The sequence below is a fragment of the Brachycentrus maculatus genome, unplaced genomic scaffold (genome assembly GCF_059751285.1).
Source record: "Brachycentrus maculatus isolate JH-2025_06_01 unplaced genomic scaffold, ASM5975128v1 h1tg000172l, whole genome shotgun sequence".
NCBI classification, from domain to species: Eukaryota; Metazoa; Arthropoda; class Insecta; order Trichoptera; family Brachycentridae; genus Brachycentrus; species Brachycentrus maculatus.
Genome location: NW_028280925.1, coordinates 789,551 through 810,344, shown reverse-complemented (window position 1 = coordinate 810,344; position 20,794 = coordinate 789,551). Strand labels below are relative to the sequence as shown.

Below are 20,794 nucleotides of genomic sequence, written 5' to 3'. Positions count from 1 at the left end.
GGTGACACGACGAAACGGAGTTTCTGCAACAATTTAAGTGCAAAGTAACAAGTGTCTATAATTACAATTCCATAGGTGATTGGTTCATTATTAGGCAGGCTTTACGACCGATTTGTAACATAACCAAATTCTTTCAAACCCATCGGCGATCTATCATTCTACAGTCAGCCGACATGTCATTTCGTTTGATGGCTGTCCATAGTTCGATGTGTTGAGATAATCAATTATTTTTTCATACATTATTAAGGATTAAAAAAATAGTAAATAAATACAAGTTAATCCCGCTTCTATCAAAACTGTAATTAGGGTTATAACGTACATTTAGACGGTGAACATTTAATTTTATGATAAAAAGATCTAGTCATGCGTTGTTTATATAAAACATAAAAAAAACTGCCAATATTTCTCGTTGATAGAGAAATGTTATGTTCATGGAAATGGCTCATTTTTATGGCTTAAATATTATTTAAAATATATTGCCCACTTCCCAGACTTCCATTCTGACGCCATGGCCGAATGATATGATCTTTTTCAGATCTACCTACTTCCATTATCCATGTATGAATCGGTCTTTTATATTTACCTTTAATGACTCTTCAAAGATCTTTTGACCAAAAGAGGAATGTGTTAGATTTGGTTTGATATCTTTCTGTGTTTTGGATCTTATACTTCTATGTACGTTACCATAAAGTGTCTCAATTGTGATTTGTATGCTTTGCTGGACGGCGCTTTCTTGTGTTATGTGAGAGTAATTTTTAAATGCATGTGTAAGGATCGTCATAAGTTGTAATTTTTTAAAAATTATTTCCTCTGTGGGGTCCATATCGGGTAGTATCGGAATAGAAGTTATTATTTTCAATTTGGCTGTTGTTTTTTTTTTTTTACATACATGTATATGGTACCCCACTCTAATTTAAGATTTTCCAGATATTCAACTACAATATGAAGCTGGTTTACTTACAATCATGAATTTAAATATCAATTTTAACTTTTAACCTTAAAAACATTAAAAAATATATATTAATCGCAGATTCTTAAAATTGGATTTTTAAAAAGAAAACCCGCAAAGCTTATATTTTAGATGCTCGTCTGCAGGTAGAATAGTGAGGATAGGGAAGGTAAATGTGAAAAATACATCACAAACACCCAGAATAATTACAAATAAATCTTTCTTGAATTCATTTTGCAATTCGATTGATGAAATGTTCTCATCTTAGTAAAACTTTATATATAATAAAATATGAAAAATTATGTGCATCGGTTTTATTTTCTTCTGGAATTTTCAGCTTACATTGATAGTATGTAGGTAGGTACTCGAGATAGATAAGTGGAGAGCTCGTGGCGCCGGTACAGAGCGGTACGAGAAGTACCCCGTACCGCCTGACCCCGGCTTTCTCTCCATCCGAGCGGCGAGCTGCAGAGCTGCTGCTTCACTTCGCCAGCAGCGTCACCAGCGGCCGCCCGTGGGACTGGAACCTCCGCGAACCATGTCAGCCGACAGTGAGTGAGTTTGTAGAAAGTCTCTCGACTCACAAGCCCGGGTCGACATACCGTCGAATGTTGACAATAACACCGGTGTTTACCAAACAAAAACAGTTGTCAGCTGTGTAGTGGCGTGTTCGCTGCTGTCCGTCGCTCTTCGCGCCAGTTGGTCGGCTGGAGTCAGCCTAGTGCGACATCTGCGCCTCATCTCGTGAACATGTTATCGTCAGAATCGTTCATTTTGCAAGACTGATGTTTTAATACTCGTGGCTGTGTCAATGTGTTAGTTTTTGTGTGTGACATTTCGTGATAGTTCCAATATGGATAGCATCCTCATGAAGGAAGTCTCACCCAACGGCGGATACTTGCTAGAGAGCACCGCTGGAAATTGGGACGATGGTAATACACTACTTTTTTTTATATAAATTCTTAAGAAAAAAAATAATGCCCATTACATGTAAATCTTTTTAAAAAATATATAAAAGATAAGAGAGAGACAATTTTACCATTAATAAAACAAAACAAGAAACCTTGAGTGTAAGTCCCTCACCAATCACAAGAGCTCAGTCTCTTTTTTGGAGAGGCACAGCGAAACTAAAATTATAAGTTTGCCATATGTATAAATGTATAGATATTGTATCAAATTGTATTTAAAAAATGTAACTATATTAAATAAATAAAAAAATATATCTGAGAGGGGGATTCTATACGAAAGTTAACGTTTATCTTCGAGATGTAGATAAATTTAAATTTGATAAATTATGTAAAATATATATATTTTTTTAATGGCAAATTTAACTTTTCGATGACTCGGATTCACAAGCAGTTTCATAATGCCAGTCATCAGAAATAAAAAGGCAGAATCAAAGTAAAAGTTATCAACACTACGTAGACAAATCGTTAACTTCCGTATAGGATCCCAGCCCTGCACTAATACAAAAAATGAGATTCACATAAATATTTTTAATCAGTGGATTTTTTAAACATTTGAATAAAGTTAAGGCACGTTTTACAATTATTATTTTATTATATTTGAAAAATAAGCCTTGTTTACAGACGTTTTAACAAAATTGTATATATGTATATAGGTAACCACTAACTGAGATTGCAATCTACTAGTTTCGAGACGATCTTGTCTCTTGGTCCGTGTATACTATTCTTCGGTCCGTCTAATAACGCATGAAATCAATATTTTTTGTAGGCGTATTATTATTAGTTGGACAGAAGACGAAAGCAAATTGGTCTTCGGTTCGAATAATAACGTATGCGATATGTGGTGTAGTACTGGTTGTCCTGACGAAGAGACGAATGATTTTTGAAAAAGTTATACTTAAATCTCGATTAGTGGTTGTATTATATACTAATATAACTAATATTTTATTAAAAGTATGCCATATGTATCCAGCTATATAAAACTAATATACTAATTAACCTAGCAACATATTATTGTATGTTTATTATGTGATGCATACCGGTTGATATACACCTGTGCACACACCTTTGGAAAATCTATAGCTGGCGCCATTTTCGTTAGTAGAATTAAAATTGTTCATTTTGTATCCTCTTTACAATAACTCCCCTTTTGTCTTCTTTATCTTCAAACCCTTATCCGCACCCGATGGTGCATAGGGCACAGCATCATATAAATGATCATATAAGTTATCTTGATCATTAATACATGAAGGAAAGGTGATCAGCTATCCGCTTCGGGCACCCGTCCAGAGTAATGCTGACCATTACACTACGGAGACGGATAAAATTTATTTGTTCAGTAAGTATTAATCGAAACAGTCTATCTAACTCAAATATTAAAATGAATTAAATAACTGATTACATTTTGTTGATCCAGTACGGTAGCCGAGCGTGCTGACCAGTAGACTACGGAGGCGGACATTTTTTTTACTCCTTTTTTTACTTCCACGAAAAGTTTCCGCGTTTTTTGTTGCTTACTTGCGTCTAAATTACAAGTATCGACGCCATGAGAAGGTACGTCCTCGTATTACGGATGAATACTATTATACAAGATTGAATAATATAAGTAATTCGTAATGTTGCAATATCGTGTGATGAACTATGACTATCTCGAATACTGTTGCTAAACTTCTGCTGAACCAAAGGTAATAATCGAGAGACCTTCTTAGTTAGTATTGTTTTCATATCGATGATTTGTGAAGGGGTTTTCTGAGAATTGCATTGATAGTTTTTTTAGTGCCATTTACGATTGGAAATAAGGAATTTTATCTATAGCTAAGTACATTATAAGGACGGAGTAGTGTCTATATATATATATATATATATATATATATATATATATATATATATATATATATATATGTCCGCCTCCGTAGTGTAATGGTCAGCATGCTCGGCTACCGTTCTGGAGGTCCCCGGTTCGATTCCCAAAGGGGGTAAAATAAATATATGTGATTTTTTTCACTGTAATATTTATTCAATATTATTACTCTGGACTGGAACCTGAAGCGGAGGGCTGATCACCTTTCCTTCATGTGTAAACGATCAAGATAACACTGCGTTTATATGACGCAGTGCCAATGCACCATTGGGGTGCGGATAAGGGTTTATTATTATTATTATTATATATATAAATCTAAAAGAGTTTCCAAAATGATTTTAGAATAACAAAACACCAAGCAATTCCAACAAAATTATAAATATTTGGGAATCAAATACATATTTCAATAGCCTCCCTACGGATATCATTAAAATAACCGATTTATTATATTACTGAAAAAAAATTAATCGTATGTTGTTATTTTTTAAAAAAAAAACGAAAATAAAAGGAAACAACCAAAAAAATAGTATTATATCTTAAGTACGATAAATAAATATTTTGTGTAAGTAATCACAAGAGCTTAGTCTCGTTTTTGGAGAGGCACAGCATTTCTATCATAATGTATTTTATATGTTGAAATGTCTCGTTAAAAAATTAAAATGTAATAATTTTTATAGCAATATGGTCCTGACGAAGAGATTTGGCTGTTTCGAAATCGGTAGACTGAAATCTCGACTACTGTTCAGATATTATTTGTAGTCAGACAATTTATTAAAACTTCTGTGACTACAAAAGTAATGCTTTCAATATTTAAGAAAAAAATATACATGTCGCTCACTCCTTTCAAGAACGTCATAAATCAAAAAACTTGATTTTTCAGGAGAACGTTTTTAAAGTTTAAAAATATGAAACAATGTATTAAAAATAAATATCAAGCCACTTTTTGAACTTTTCACTGTGCAACAGATCTTTTTAGGTAAAACCTCAAGGTTTTTTCTCCATTTGAAAAATATTTAGTATATTTTAAAACATAATTAAACAATACCTTTTCTTTAAAATGCAAAAACAACACTTTCTACCCTGTAGCGGGTAAATATTAAGTTAAAAATATGCCTCTTTTTCTGGTATATAGTACATTTTCTGGGTATTCCGAAAACATGCACAACTGAAAATCGTCGATTTTTGATTTATGACGTTCTTGAAAGGAGTGAGCGATGTGTAACAACTAATTTATAACTTTTTGAAGTATCGTCCAGCTATTAATATTTTTAATCCTTATGATTGCTTAGCGTATTTTATCACATTTTATCCTTAAAAAAGAAAATTAACTATACTCGCATGTGCGATCGTCGGAGAAACATATTAATATTCATATAATAAAATACGTGTTATTATGTATGTATATCTCGTTTCTGTAGGTAGTTTATAATTGAGTACCATCACATCATGACATACATGGACGACTTCGTGTTTTTTTTCAATGGCCATCGTATGAAATTAACATACACGTTCTCATCGCTTACATTTCCATCACTATTCTTTTAAAAACACATCCATTGCATTGATAAAGTTAACAAATAAACGTCAAGTATCTGGTTTGGAATTATAGCGAAAAGATATCGCGTTTAGTACGTACTGTTAAAATTTTTAATAAATCTCAAAACATCTTTGGTATTTTGAAACCGATTGTCCTACCGCATTATCAAGAATTTATTGATTCCGGAAATAAAATTCATTATTGCATATTTTTTGACTGATTAGAGGTAAAGTAAACCCTTCTGCATTTTTTGATTTCATAGATGAAGAAGAATATGGAAGTCTGGGTATTTACAGGGCTTATGACCTATCATAGTCTAGTTCAGTGATCACTTTACACACGTGTAACTTTCACCATTCTACCCAAGATTCTACCTCACTTCTGTTTTTTTTGGAACTCCTACATACATATATCATTAATCTCATAACGCTCTACATATGAGTTCAAAAGATCTATGTTGACTTCTTCTTCTAACCATTATAGGAACCCAATGGTGCACAGCGCACTACATCGTTTATAAACAGAGTTATCTTGTTCATTAAATGTATGAAAAAAGGTGATCAGCCCTGCTCTTCAGGTACTAGTCCAGATTAATAATAATTAAAAATATTAGTGTAATAAATCACTTATATTCATTTGAGCCCCATGGGACCCGGGACCTCCAGAACGGTAGCCAAATTCTCTAACGACTACACGTCAGAGGCATTACGTAGTTAAATCGTTATCTTACGCATGGAATCCCAGCCGTGGTTATAATTGATATTAGGTTTGTAGTGCTTTGTTTGTCGATATATTTTTTAAAGCTTGAAACAAACAAAAAAATCCTTAAAGCATTGTAGCCTCTCACGATGGAAACGTTGACTATTAAAAGTGTCGAAACACAACGGCATTATGACCTAAAAACTAATTATGTTACAGTGTAAACGCTTCTGAAAAATCTAAGAAATTTTATCATTAACGGTATCACCTGTCGAAGCTGCACTAATTTCAGCGGCTTGAAAATCCGTTTCAGGAAACATATTATAATATTACACCGAAATTTATGCGCCAGCTCGGCCTTTTTTCCCGGAAACAAGATAATTTTTAAAGCTAAATACAGCAGGTATTTTTTCCTTGATTATCCGCGACGAAGGAATTACAATTACAAATATATAAGTACATGACAATGATGCTTAAAAGTGATTGATGAATCGTGAAGTGCATACAAATTTGTTTTATTTTTCAATGATTTATTCTTCTTGTATTTTCCAATGCTGAACAATGGCGTATTTTACGTTGGAAAATGTGCTTGTTTTGATATATTCAAAGATTTAATATTTCTTCTTTTTGTATGAATTTAAGCGGTAAAAAAATATAACTCAGATAATTTCGTGGAAATTCTTTAACAACTTGTCAATAATGTGCTTTAATTTTGAGAAAAACGTGTGTATTATCGGCACTCTTAATTAATTTAAATACATAATCATTTCAAATGATAGGGTATTTTTATTGGAGGGAAATATCGTATTCGCACATAATTTTTTGAAGAAACTCATGTACAAAAAAAAAATTATAAAAAAAGGAAATTTAAAAAATTTCACAGAAGAAGATAGATAACCCAAAATGACATTGTTAACAGGAAGCTTTTTGATTATTTAACCTCTAAGCTGCTCGATTTTGAGTGTCAAACTTTCCGTCCCGTGCTGGATTATTTTACATTACAATATTTTTGACAAAAAAAGCATATTTTTTCCTATTTTTTGTAGTGAAACTTTCGGATACCCATCATAGATGTTCACAGTACACAATGCACTTTACTTATTATGTTTTTATGGTGTATTTAGACAAAAATATTAACATTTACGGACTCGCGGCCTAAAGTATGGCGGCTGTATAGAAGACGCGGCTGTCGTATCTGCGGAGCACGAGCCGACCGGAAGTATTCACGATAAAGTTGACACTAAATTAAAATAATTTTGATATTTTATGACAATAAATCAAAGAGAACTAATTTATCCATGCCTCGAACCAAATTTAAGTGCAAAAAATTATCCATAGGTGTTGATATAAGTACGTAAAGTTGAAAAACGACCATGCATGCGATCCGCAGTCAACGGTACTTCTATAAAAAACGACAATAGATGCGATTAATGAGTTTTATGCTAATAACAATTTAGTAAAAATTCTTGGAAACTCAAAATTAAAAGTAAACATATTATAGATACAAGTGGTGTATATGAAATTTCTTGTGGAGATTGTGATAAAAATATATATTGGCCAAACTGCGAGAAATCTAAAAATTAGAATCAGAGAACATCGCCGTGGACTTACTAGTAATTAGTTTTCAGAATTCGGAATCACACGATAGAAACTAACCTAACCTAACCACTCGTTTGACTCACACACACTTAAATTATTAAACTCAGTTACAATTTAGAAAATTTAGATGTATGTACGTAAATAAATCAGATAAAACGTTTATTAAAATATTACGCTTTTTCAAAATACGTCACCATTATTTAAGTCCTTATACAAAAAGTCGCGTTCCTTAACCTCCCCCCATTATTTATTACCCAACCAACCTCTAAATACACCTGAATTGTTTTTTGCTCATTAGTTTTACTATTTACCTGTAGATGAAAACAACCGTAGTTTTCGAAACTAATCGTGTGTAATGAAATTTAAATGATTAAGTGATATTATTATACAAGTGTTTTGTAATAAAACATATCATTCCACAAAGTTAATGCCAAATCAATAAAAAGTATAGGAATCTTTTTATCAAATTAAGTTATAATTTGATCACTCTCTAAAGTCTACCTTGGAAATCAACTATACTTCGTCCGATGACATTGCATTTCAAATTATCTTATTTATCATTACCTGTTGTTGAGAGCATCGATAGTTCTCGAAACTAGTCGTATTTACATTAATAAACTCAAAAAGTGGTCTTATACGAGTGTTTTATTATAATATTTAAATCATCACGTTATTTCACAAAGGATTAAGGATTTATTGCAACATGTTAACGACACATCAGCCCTCAAGACGAATGTTGCAATATGGTCTGAAACGTTAGTAAGAATTTTAATGATACGACCATGGTAACAAGAAAAAAAAACAACAACTACTACTACTATCATCACGCCGTTTCCCCGCAGGGGTAGGCAGAAAGGATGGAACGCCACTCTCTTCTGTCCTAACATACACTCTTCGCCTCCTTCACACCCATACATCTAGTCATACATGCCCTTCGATTACGTAGACTTTTGACACCACCAGATTTCAGGTTCTGATTGATGTGATCGTGCCAACTCTTTTTCGGTCGCCTTCGTTCTTTTTTTCCGCTCACATTCGCCACATATATTTTCTTAGTCATTCTCTCGTTATCCATTCGATGGAAAAAACAATGCAGGGCATAATAATACAAAAAAACGCATCACAAAAAATTAACATTTCAAGGATCATGGAGACCCAAGAATAATGATTAAATTGCAAGTAAATATTTTTTTTATTATTTTTATTTCATAACAATGTAATCACTCCATTCTTAATGCATGTAGCATAATTATTATATTCAGTTTACATAATTATCTCCACGATCGTTCGTTCTATGTAGTAATGGGATTAATCTCAATAATTTTCAAAATAAAATCATTTATTCGAATTAGTGTAATGGTCAGCACGCTCGGCTACCGTTCTGGAGGTCCCGGGTTCGATTCCCAGTGGGGGGGGGGTCTAATAAACATAAGTGATTTTTCACTCTAATATTTACTCAATATAACCCTGAACTGGAACCTGAAGCGGAAGGCTGATCACCTTTCCTTCGTGTGTTAACGATCAAGATAACACTGTGCTTATAATGCAGTGCCCTATGCACCATTGGGGTGCGGAAAAGGGTTGAATGAATATTCGAATTACAGTTAATTTGAATTTCCTTAAAGATCTCTTCACGAACTTAAAAAAATAACATTAGTTATACGATATTTTAATTTTTATGTTATAATCGATTATCAATCATCAATCAAATAATTTATTCGAATTACAATTGAATTGAATTTCCTTGGTGATTTCTTTACAAACTTTTTTTAGCTTTAAAAAAAACATCTGTCTTATGGTATTTTTAGTTTTTTTGTTATAATCGATTATCAATCATTCATAACTTATCATAACTGCTAATTTCAATCAACTGCTATTTATACTACTAACTCTAATATCGATTACTAAATACAGGACGTTAGGTAATTAAAAAAAAATCGATTACTAAAAGAAGAATGCTAATAATATTATACCAATTAAAGACATCAAGTGACTCGTTAGAAATTATTAAATTAAATACCTTTAAATAATGGAATATTTTTCGAATGAATACATTAGTCGACTTATTAATTCCATCACTAAGTTCGTTTAATTTCCATGTAGGTAAGAGATTATTAAATTATCTGTTTAATATGTACTTCAATTAAAATATTATCTTTATGGACAATTACACACAAAGGAATCCGCTTGTAAATGTTTGAAGACGAGATAAATTTTAAAATCAACATGTCTTGTAGAAATAAAATTATAACAATATTTTCCGGATTCTCCGGTTCATTCCTAATTACCGAATTATTGATGAGTAGATATTACGCAATTTCTGATGAACAATTCAATGGGTGATAAAAACAATTCCAATTCCTTACAATCGTTTGAGTACAAGGTGGTTTCCTTGCGAAAATGATAATTGCGCATTCATCGGCTTCAACCTCGATACAAAGAAAACCTTGGTCGATTAAACATTTCTAATATTTTAATTTTAATATAAAATAATTAAAAAGTTTTAAATATTGAGGTAGAGTCAATTTACTCTCTTAAATTCCCGATTTCCATAAACCGATCGAGCCCTGATTAAAAGCAGTAAAATACAGAATTCATTGATGATAGTTTCAGTTCGGTTTTAAAATTTCGGATAATGATAATAAATTTAATTTAAATAAATAAATTTGGATCCCGCGATATAAAGTACATATAATAAAATGTGGACCAATAATACAACATTTTGAGTGTGTCCAAATACTTGATCACAAAATCTGGATTATCTCCAAATTCAGGAGTTATTTTCATATTATTTTTTGACATATTTTGAGTTTCTGCTCAATAAAAAGCTTCATTTCATCTCACCAATAGATGTCTCTAGTGAAGTTCTAGTGATTCTTGAATAATGTTTCAAAAATTGGTTCATATATACAGTATCTACTCAATGAATTAGGGCCACCCATTATTTTTTTGAATACTCTGAAATCTTTTGGATTATTATATTTATTTTACATAAATACTTTAAGTTTTCTATTGATATCTAATATCATGTATATTACTTTCAATAATATGTAAAATATACCTGGATTATTTAACCCTTTACAAAATTTCAAACCCTTTTTCTGAGAAAGGTCCCTAATTAGCACAGGTAGACAGATAGTTGAAAGTTCAAAAAATAGTCCTATCTCATTTATTAGTGAAGTTTCTTGAGTTTTGGTTGTTGTTTTGTTCAAAGAGGTTATATAGTTATCGTGTCTTGTGAAAAAAACTTAATTTTTAATTTTAGTTCATAAAATATAATTTTTTTTTGTAAACACAAGTGTTTTTTTTGAAAAGGACGAAATGGGAAAAAGTAAAGACATTTCTGAGGAAAAAAAGTCTAGTGTTATAGTGCTACTGAAATTAGGAATACTATCTAATAGAGAAATTTCAAAAAAAGAAAACGTTTCTCGTCAAACAGTGGACAGAATTTCAAAATCAATAAAAAATCAGTCACCCGCCACCAGCAATCGGCGAAAGAACTGTCGTAGGATTAGAAAAACAACACCGAGGACTGATCGAAAAATCGTTCAAAGTACCTTAGAAAACCGTAGTGCATCAGCAAAAACATTAAAAATAAAATTGGAAGAAGAGGGTATAAATATATCGGTATCAACACTGAGGCGACGTTTTTACGAAGTAAATCTGAAATGCAGGCGCCCTGTAAAAGTACCAAAATTGACACCACGAATGAAAGCGGATCGATTAAAATGGGCCAGGCTACATAGAAATTACTCGGTAGATGATTGGAAAAAGGTATTTATTTAAACTGAATTTTCAACATATCATTTTAGTAAATAAACTTATATGTTTGAATTAAACTTAAATTTTCATTATTTTTCAGGTCATCTTTAGTGATGAGTGCCGGTTAGAAGCCGTGACAGAGAGCCGTCGATTCATCAGGAGAACACCAATGGAACGTTACAATGAGGCCTGTGTGATAAAAGTTATCAAACACCCCCCTGCAACAATGATATGGTCATGTATTATTAACAATTTACCTGGGCCGTTGTTTTTCGTGGAAGGAACAATGAACCAAAATTCCTATAAGCAGGTCCTTGAACGAATTTTATTGCCCTTCTACCACACTCGACCCAACAGAAGGTCCATACACCTTCATGCAGGATGGGGCACCTTGCCACCGGGCTAAATCAATAATAAAATTTTTGTCTAACAAAAATCTGCCTTTGCTCCCCTGGCCTGGAAATTCTCCGGACCTTAATCCTATAGAAAACGTATGGATCATGTTAAAAAATAAGGTATACTCATTTCCAAATCCGACAGTAGACTGTCTAAAAAAAAATATTCAAAAAATTTGGTCAGAAGACGAAGAAATAAAAAACATGATAAAACAGTGCATTTTAAGTATGCCAAAAACAATTGAGGCAGTTATTTCTGCCAAAGGTGGAAATACTAAATACTAACTATATTTATATGAAAAAATATGCGTAATTTAAGCGTAATAAAGTGTTCATGTGTAAATAAAATTCAATGTTGTTTTATTCAAGGTTTTCTCTGAGTTATTCCTGTTTGAATTGAGAAATTGCGCGAAATTCTGCGTGGCCCTAATTCATTGAGTAGATACTGTATGTATATAGAACTTACAAGAATTTGAGTAGTGTGGTTGTCAATAATGGGTAGAATTGGTGAATGTTACACGTGTGTAAAGTGATCACTTAAACCAGCGTGTGACGGTCGTCAGCCCCGTAAATGCCCAGACTTCCAAATTCTTCTTCATCTTTGATGAAATGTCAAAAAATAATATGGAGCAATAATGTCAAAAGTTATATTTTTCAAATATCGTAAATGTTTTATTACGAAATGCTTTGTTCGTTATTTATTTGAAGTAAAATAAATATTTACGCAATTAGCAGATGTATTTTTTGTGCGAATTCAGTGATGGAGTTTGTCATTAATTTCCTACACGTATTGCTCGCGACATCAAATAAGATATACCAAAAACACATACATATATCGCTCACTCCTTTCAAGAACGTCATAAATAAAAAAACTTGTTTTTTCAGGAGAACGTTTTTAAAGTTAATAAATGTAATACAATTTATTAAAAATAAATATTAAGCCACTTATTGAACTATTTACTGTGCAACAGATCTTTTTAGGTTAAACCTGAAGGTTTTTTCTCCATTTGAAAAATAACTAGTTTATTTTTTTAAAAAAATTAAACAATACCTTTTCTTCAAAATGCAAAAACAACACCTTCTGCCCTGTAATGGGTAAATATTAAGTTAAAAATATGCTTCTTTTGCTGGGATATAGTACATTTTCTGGGCATTCCGAAAACATTCACAACTGAAAATCGATGATTTTTGATTTATGACGTTCTTGAAAGGAGTGAGCGATATGTATAAGTGCTAGTAATGTACATCCTTATAGGTTTAAGGGGCGGTAACACTAGACCGTATGGTAATTTTTAATACTTCGTATAAAAGTGACACGTCCGTGTTATTACCAGTAATATATATGAAGTAGTCTTCATATATTTATTTAGGTACACACATATACACGTACACAGAGGCGTGCATTGTATATAGGTAGAAAAGCAGTGCCTTCCCTGGATTACTCGCGTTCCATATAGAAACACGACTAGTGCCTACTATGTCTTATCCTTACACAACCCTACAGCTTACCCTGATTAAAAACTCTGTGCACGCCACTGCACGTATATATGGTACATAGTTTTATTCACAAATATTATAATTTACAACTTCATATTTCAATTACTTCTCTTTCCATAAGACTTGCGTTCCAAGATAGATCCAAAAATTATATGCAACAAGCATTGATAATTATAATTTCTGTGAGCCTAAGCGGCTCATTATTAGAAATAGGTATCAAATTGTAGTAGAGTGGGTTCGAACCGAGAAACTCTGACTTAAGAGTCCGCAACACTAACCACGGGACCACAACCCAACTATTGATAGAGTATTTACTTTTTGTACTGTTAATTCTCGGCCATCTGAGTATAAGGTATAGTTACGGGCAAAATATTTAAGTAAGTACCTACCTGTTTGTAATAAAATCTTCATAGTGCATAGGGTACTGCATCAGACCGACGCAATGTGGACTTGATCGTTAATTAAGGCAAGGTGATCAAGTACCGCGATTCATGTAATCAGTCCAGGGTGATATGAAATAAATATAAGTGTGAAAAATCTCTTACATATTTTTTATTTATTTATTCATCCTTTTGGGCACCCAGTACTGTAGCCAAGCGCGCTAACCACTACACTGCGAGACACTATGCAATGAATTGTTCCTGTAGTGTTGTCTGCGAGTTTGCATAATAATTATTTCCTTATGAGTTTTTATATGGGTATATTATTTATCGGCAACATCTAATCGAAAAAATAAACAATGCCTGATTAGTTAATACTAGCCCATTGTTCGAGTGATAAGTTATATAACACAGGAAATATTTTTATCTGTTTAGAAATGCATTGAGTTTGTCTAAACAAAAACTATATTTTCTGACTGTGGTGGTGCAGGCTATACACACTTGCTATTGATATGAAAGTATTTAAAAAAAAATCTAGCTAACTACTAAATAGATATGGGAGATTTTTTAATGCGCGTGCAGCACTGTATACGTGAAAGAAGTGAACCTTCTTAAAAATACAGAATAAGAGAGATTTAATGTGAGACACCTCGAAAGAAATGCCAAACAACAATACAAAATTTGCAAACAAAAAAAATGTTTATTCGATATTTACATTGTCGTTGATTGGTTCCTCAATTGGTAATACTGATATTCATGTAAATGGATAATATCGTAGGTATACAGGCAAAAAACGTTAACTCTAAAATCCCTGTTTGAATAATCCCCATTATTTAAACTTAACCCTTTCCACTCTGACCATTTTTTCTCATAACTGATCAGCCACTCTGATAAAAAAATGCGACCTTTTTCTACCATTAAAATAAATATTTTGGTTCCCTAATTTTGGGACACTCTGTCCGGCAATTCGTATGACCATGCTAATTAAGATTAACTGTATTTATCTGAAATATTTTTTGGTAGAATATACTTGGGTGATAGAGAAATCAGAGATTAAAGTTATACCTGCGCCGGGTCAGACACTGTGGCCCACGGAGCTGCCTACTAGAATCTTACGAGCCAGAATGTCAGAATGTTAAGAGTTAAAGTAGAATTTATTTTTAAAACCACATATGTATGACATTTCAAACTACTTTGTATATTTTGGCATTTTATAGAACGTTGAAAACTGTATAATATGCATCATTAAGTCAAAAGTGCATATTTTTGAGTTAAAATTTATTGCCAGTACACCCGCGATGTATAGATATGATATATCCAAACATACTCAAATAAAGGTTCTATGAAGTATCTATTGCTAGATTTGTTAAGTATAAACACAATTATGTACATATTAATTACATTCATGACACTGCAATGATGAGATTCATGGACGATTGCACATTAGTGCATAATTATACCTTAAAGTACCAACATGGACATGTTATGTTATGTTATGATGTATATTATAATTCAAGATTATCAGAAAATAAATTTATTAAAAAAAAACTATTTCTACCTGAACTGCTACAATTACAACTATTTTGACAGGCGCTGTGGCCTACTTTGATAGACGCTCGACTGCGAAACTGGCTTCGCATGTTGGGTTCCCGCCAATTGTAAAATAAATTCAAGAAAGATTTATTTTCAATTGGTCTGGGTGTTTGTGGTGTAGTTTTCATATTTATACTTTCCCTATCCTACCTACAAGCAAGCTAATAAAAGTAGAGGCTTTGCAGGTTATTAATGAGCAGACACTTTTTATACTAAGTCTCTGCTTAGTAAACGCTTTCCTCGATCCAACAAAGATGGCTGTTGTAAACTTATATGTACTGTGTCACGAGATGGATCAATATACCTAGGAAATGTATATTGATCAATCTCGAGAATGTTAGAATGGTGATTGTTACACACGCATAAAGTGATGACCAGCCTTTTACAGTTAACCCTGTAAACACCCAGACTTTCCTCACCACACTTTCACCACATTCTTCTTCATCTATGTCAAGATATCAAATCCTTGGACTTGTACTTGAAGCGTAAGACTGAACATCTTGACTTCATACAATTAATGATCAACTTAACATTGCATCAATTTGATGCAGTGCCCCATGCACTGCCGAGTGCGGATGAGGATAAGAACAAGGAATAAGGATTTAAACAAATTAATGTGTATGAAATTTTAATTCCATCAACGATTAAATAAAAGTGATGAAACCATTTGGCATTTTATTTTACTATCAGTGATTATAAGGTTGTTAGGAGCTAAGCCCCCATGATGGATGACTGTATTTATAACCAATCTATCATTAAATCGTAAACAAAAATATTTAGCAATTCTTACATATGAACACTAGATCAATTTCTTATACGTTAAAAGGATATTTATTAGAAGTTTACTTGCAATTATAACTTATTTTATAAGCATTAATTTGGTGAATTATCAATATTTAAATGAATCTAATACCACAAGCAAGGGGAGTATGAAAAACTATTGATATAAGTAACAAAAATCCATCAACTTTTTTTCTTCTTAGGAGTAACCCGCAAAGCCTTTATTTTAGAGGCTTGTCTGCAGGTAGGATAGGGAAGGTAGATATGAAAAATACATCACAAATACCCAGACCAATTGAAACTAAATATTTCTTCCATTCATTTCCAATTGGTGAGAATAGAACCCGCAACTTTAGGTTTATATTTAAACATTTACCTAATACGCCACTTAAATGATTATTCTCTTTTAACACTTATCTGCACCCAATGGTGCATAAGGCACTGCATCATATAGAAGCAGTATTAACTCAATCATTAAATATACAAAGGAAAGGTGATCCGCCCTGGGCTTCAGTTACTAGTTAAAATGAAATAAATATTAAAGTAAAAAATCAGTAATATTTATTTCGACCCTCCTGGGAATTGAGCCCGGGACCTCCAGCACGATAGTCTAACGCGCTAAACACTAACACTACGCAAGCGGACAAATGTTCAATCGTTTTCTACCCACACAACATATAACGCAAGCCATTTTGAATTTGCAATTTTTAGTAAGAATGTAGCAAGAACGATAGAGCATTATTCAGAGTTTGAAAATATTTGAAGCCTGCTTTTTTACGTTTGAACAATGTAAATACTATGTATTTCATTTTTTTGTTGTTGTTTCAATTAACAATTAAAGATTGGTAATAGTTAAGGTTTCTTTGTTAGGTTGTTAATAAATATAAAATTTTCTTTATTTTATTACAGAATTCCTGAGTGATGATTCTTTAAGTGAAGAAGTATCGTTGAGGAGCAGCATCGGACCTCAGGAGTTGGCAGAAGTGGTGGAAGCGGCCGGTAGCAGCACCCCAGGAACAGTTATTACTATCACAGTAGTAGCTCTTCTTGTGGTTGTAGCCATTGTCGGCCTGTTTGCTTTAGCCATCTTTATCGACTATCGACAACAGTAAGATTACATTCTATATATGAAAACAAACAACTTTTAGACCAATTTAACGACTGTGATTAAGATACTGTAGGGTCAGTGGTGGTGTCCTTTTAATTTGAACCTCATTTGGAAGGAAGAATTTGTTATTAAATATTTGGCTAGGAACTAATGCAGATTAGAGTTAGACCACAGAAGGAAAAAAAGATATAAGAATAAGACGCATACATACAAATTAAATGAAAATGATGACAATACAGTCACATTTAGAATACCTATACAATGCCTGCATTGCTCCTGTTCTCTTACACGGCTGTGAAACATGGCACCTTACAAGGGCCCAGAGCACCCGTGTACTAAGCTTTGAGAATAGGTGTCTGCGGAAAATTTTAGGCATTCGGTGGTTTGACTTTGTGAGGAATGAATAGATAAGGCGTATGACGCAGCAAATCTTGGTCGCAACTGTCGTCAAGAAAAGGCGATTCAGTTGGCTTGGCCATGTACCCCGCATGCCTCCTGAGAGCCTAAATCAAGCTTGCCTCTTTAACAAGGCATCAGGTTCGCACCGCCCAGGACAACCACTGCTGACAATTCGTCAGCAGTTCTTGTCAGAACTTCGGAACGTGAATTTGAATTGGGAGGATGCAAGGGAGTTGGCAGCGGACAGAAAAGCCTGGAGACAGTTTGTGGACTCCATATGCTCCACCTAGGGAGCGGATATGGTTTAAAAATATGTTAGACCGATAAAAACTAATATGTATTAGATATTCCCTGACCCAATGGTGCATTTTTTTCATAGAGTGGAATACCTATTTGTATTATAATCTTTGCATTCATGCAACAAATCAATTATATTTAAAGTATAAGTGATTTCAAACAATGTTATTTTGTAAGTTACATATATATTATTGTTTGCAGAAAAATGGTCACCCAAAATAAGCAGAATGCTGCCACCAAGAGAAAGAGATATCCTCGAATGAATCTTCCCCGGTGTAGGAAAGCAAGAGACGGAGATACTTCTAACATTACGGCTGATGCTGAACTACCGGGACTCAGTAGAACTCCTCTAGAAACTATTGTGGAAGTAGTCTAATTTTTTATTCGTTAAAATGATCTCAATTTCGATTAGGTATTCATAAAACCATTGCTTTTTCCTAGAGAGAAATTCAATTCTTTGATATGTTAAGAAAGTTCTATTAATCGTCAAATCATATAGTTGAACTTGTAAATATTAAGGGTCGACAATTGTTTTTTGAATTTTGAATGTGGATATAAAAAAAAATTTATATTTTATTCTTCAAATATGTAATGAAAATCATATTAACATCACATGATAGGCTGTGTTCTTGCCAAATTTGGCTGGAAAATACCCTGACAGATGTGTTAATTTATTATTAGATTAAAACCAATATTTTTAGCTTTTCCACTTTTTTATTTGACCAGCGACCGGGTTTCGTCGTTACCGACATCATCAGACTGGTCCAGTCTGATGATGTCGGTAACGATGATGACCAGTCTGATGATGTCGGTAACGACGAAACCCGGTCGCTGGTCAAATAAAAAAGTGGAAAAGCTAAAAATATTGGTTTTAATCTAATAATAAATTAAAAATGCAATTCCATCACGAAGTGTCAGTGGATAATATAAATCTATTAAAAAGATGTGTTAAGTAAAGCTGCACTCTCCAAAGGGACAAAATTATAAAATAATAATACTTTATAATCCTTATTTTCTATGATTCATGAATAAAATTCAGGATAATCCATAGATTATCCATACACACCTAAAATATTTTCAATTTATGGCACCATAATTAAATGCAGAAATTAAAAATCACGATGTTGAAATGAACAGATAAAATATACATTATTTCTTAGAATTTCGCTTTACGTATAGCACAAAATGAAATAAACTAATTTGTTTGATGACTAATGTATGTCTATCATTTAAGTATACGTATGTAATCACGCATGCATTGTGGTATTTAATCTTATCACATTTTTCAATAACTGTTTCTTTTGTTATCTCCATTGATTTTCGTCCTTAAATTGTAATTTAAGACATAAGCACACAAAATAAAAATAAGTATGAATCGTAGTTTAACCATTTATTTATAGAATGAAAAATGCCATGAAATATTATTTTTTTCAAATCTTTTGTTACATCATTTTGAAATTCTAAATGACCCCTGTTAACAAATTGCCATTTGTTTGTTAGCCATGATTAAATTATTATAAAAAGGTATGCATTTTCAAAATAATAATAAAACACAGGAAGAGAAAGATGCTAAAAATATCATGTATTCATTGTAAACTGTTTAAGTATTACTTTATTATAATCATGAAAAATATTTATAACTGTGATAATAATAAAATAAAAATTGTTTAATTTGTATATTTAATGACCTATGAAAAGATTTTGTGAGACATAAATTCAATAAAAGATTTTCTATGATATTACTTTTGGATTTACATATTTCTACAATCCCACAATTGAGCCTTGCTCTGGTGTTCCTTAAACTATTTAAAAAAAAGACCTTTACCAGCAAATCACAGTGGCACAGCACTCTTAAAGATTTCTGCTCACCAAAAAAGTGTGTCACACTTTGTGACTTACAGCAAACGTACCTTAGTAAAAAAAAATGTCCTACAATTCGTGGTAAGGTCGGTACTGTGCCAAAAATTATATAAATATTATATCTGGGATATTATTTAGGTTTTCGATGAAAATTAAAAAGCAAAGATATTTTATAAATGCCTTTCTTGACAAGACATGACTTTCTCTATTGTGAATTTAATAAAGTAGACATAAATTGTATAATTTAAACCAGCTTCATATTGTAGTTAAATAATCCGTCATTTGAGTGGGCTAGTTAAAAATTTCACAAACTTCGCTTTATGTATCACATTTTTTACCAAAACTGGAAGATGCAGAATCATGACATTGCCAAATCAATTCCAGCTCTCAAAGTATTGTGCCTGAGTTTAACATTTTAGCATTCAAAGTATTTTCGTATTGTATTTACATAAGAACAAAGGGCTTTTTTGTATTTCCAACATGTTTACAATAAAACCTTAACCTCAAACTTAGCTTAAAGAAGAAAAAAAAACATAAAAAAAAAATCAATTGAAAGGAATGTAATAATGAGAACAATTTACAAAAAAATGGATAACAAGAAAAAAACTTAAGGAATGTCCACATTGTGGCATGTCATTTATTTAAAAAAATGAGATAATGAATTAGAAGGAATGTGAGCCGATGACCATAGCGAGCAGAGCCATCCTGACGTACATGCCGTACTCCGCTTGGCGGAAGTAGGCGGCACGAGGATCCGTGTCAAACTCCTTGCTGATCTCGTCCACCCTCGGCAGCGGGTGCATTACCACCATCCTCTTCTTGGCTCTCGTCATCAGCTGGGGGGTCACCACGTACAGACCGCACGCCTGAAATCATGCAGACTTTTCTTGAAACAAGTGACTTTAAAACAAGGCAATATCAACGTCTAGGGGTTCAGAGGAAGGGGGTCTAGGGCAGAGGTCGGCAGGAGCGGCTCTTTGCCTAGACGTTTGCGGCTCTTCGCCCTCTATCTGCGAAAACAGTGCAAGACAGAATTTCCAAAATGTCTTCGGATGTAACAGAGCAACGAGACGAAGATATTAAGCTAGTTTCCGCATTATCAATTGCAGCTGA

The 20,794-nt window shown here is 32.8% G+C and overlaps 2 protein-coding genes across 2 annotated transcripts in view; one reads left to right on the top strand and one right to left on the bottom strand.

Annotated features, from left to right (window-relative positions):
* Positions 1-1,646: 1,646 nt before the first annotated feature.
* Positions 1,647-19,563, top strand: LOC148308260 (uncharacterized). Its single transcript, XM_088262070.1, has 4 exons — positions 1,647-1,881; positions 16,927-17,125; positions 18,023-18,484; positions 18,765-19,563. Exons 1-3 carry the CDS (start codon positions 1,803-1,805, stop codon positions 18,195-18,197), a joined length of 453 nt encoding a protein of 150 aa, XP_088118196.1. The 5' UTR covers positions 1,647-1,802; the 3' UTR covers positions 18,198-18,484; positions 18,765-19,563.
* r (carbamoyl-phosphate synthetase 2, aspartate transcarbamylase, and dihydroorotase rudimentary) overlaps positions 19,387-20,794 on the bottom strand; it is a 44,924-nt gene continuing 43,516 nt past the window's right edge. Inside the window, exon 11 of the mRNA XM_088262066.1 lies at positions 19,387-20,547. Within this exon, the coding sequence (XP_088118192.1) occupies positions 20,344-20,547 (204 nt within the window). The 3' untranslated portion in view covers positions 19,387-20,343. The remainder of the gene's footprint in view (positions 20,548-20,794) is intronic.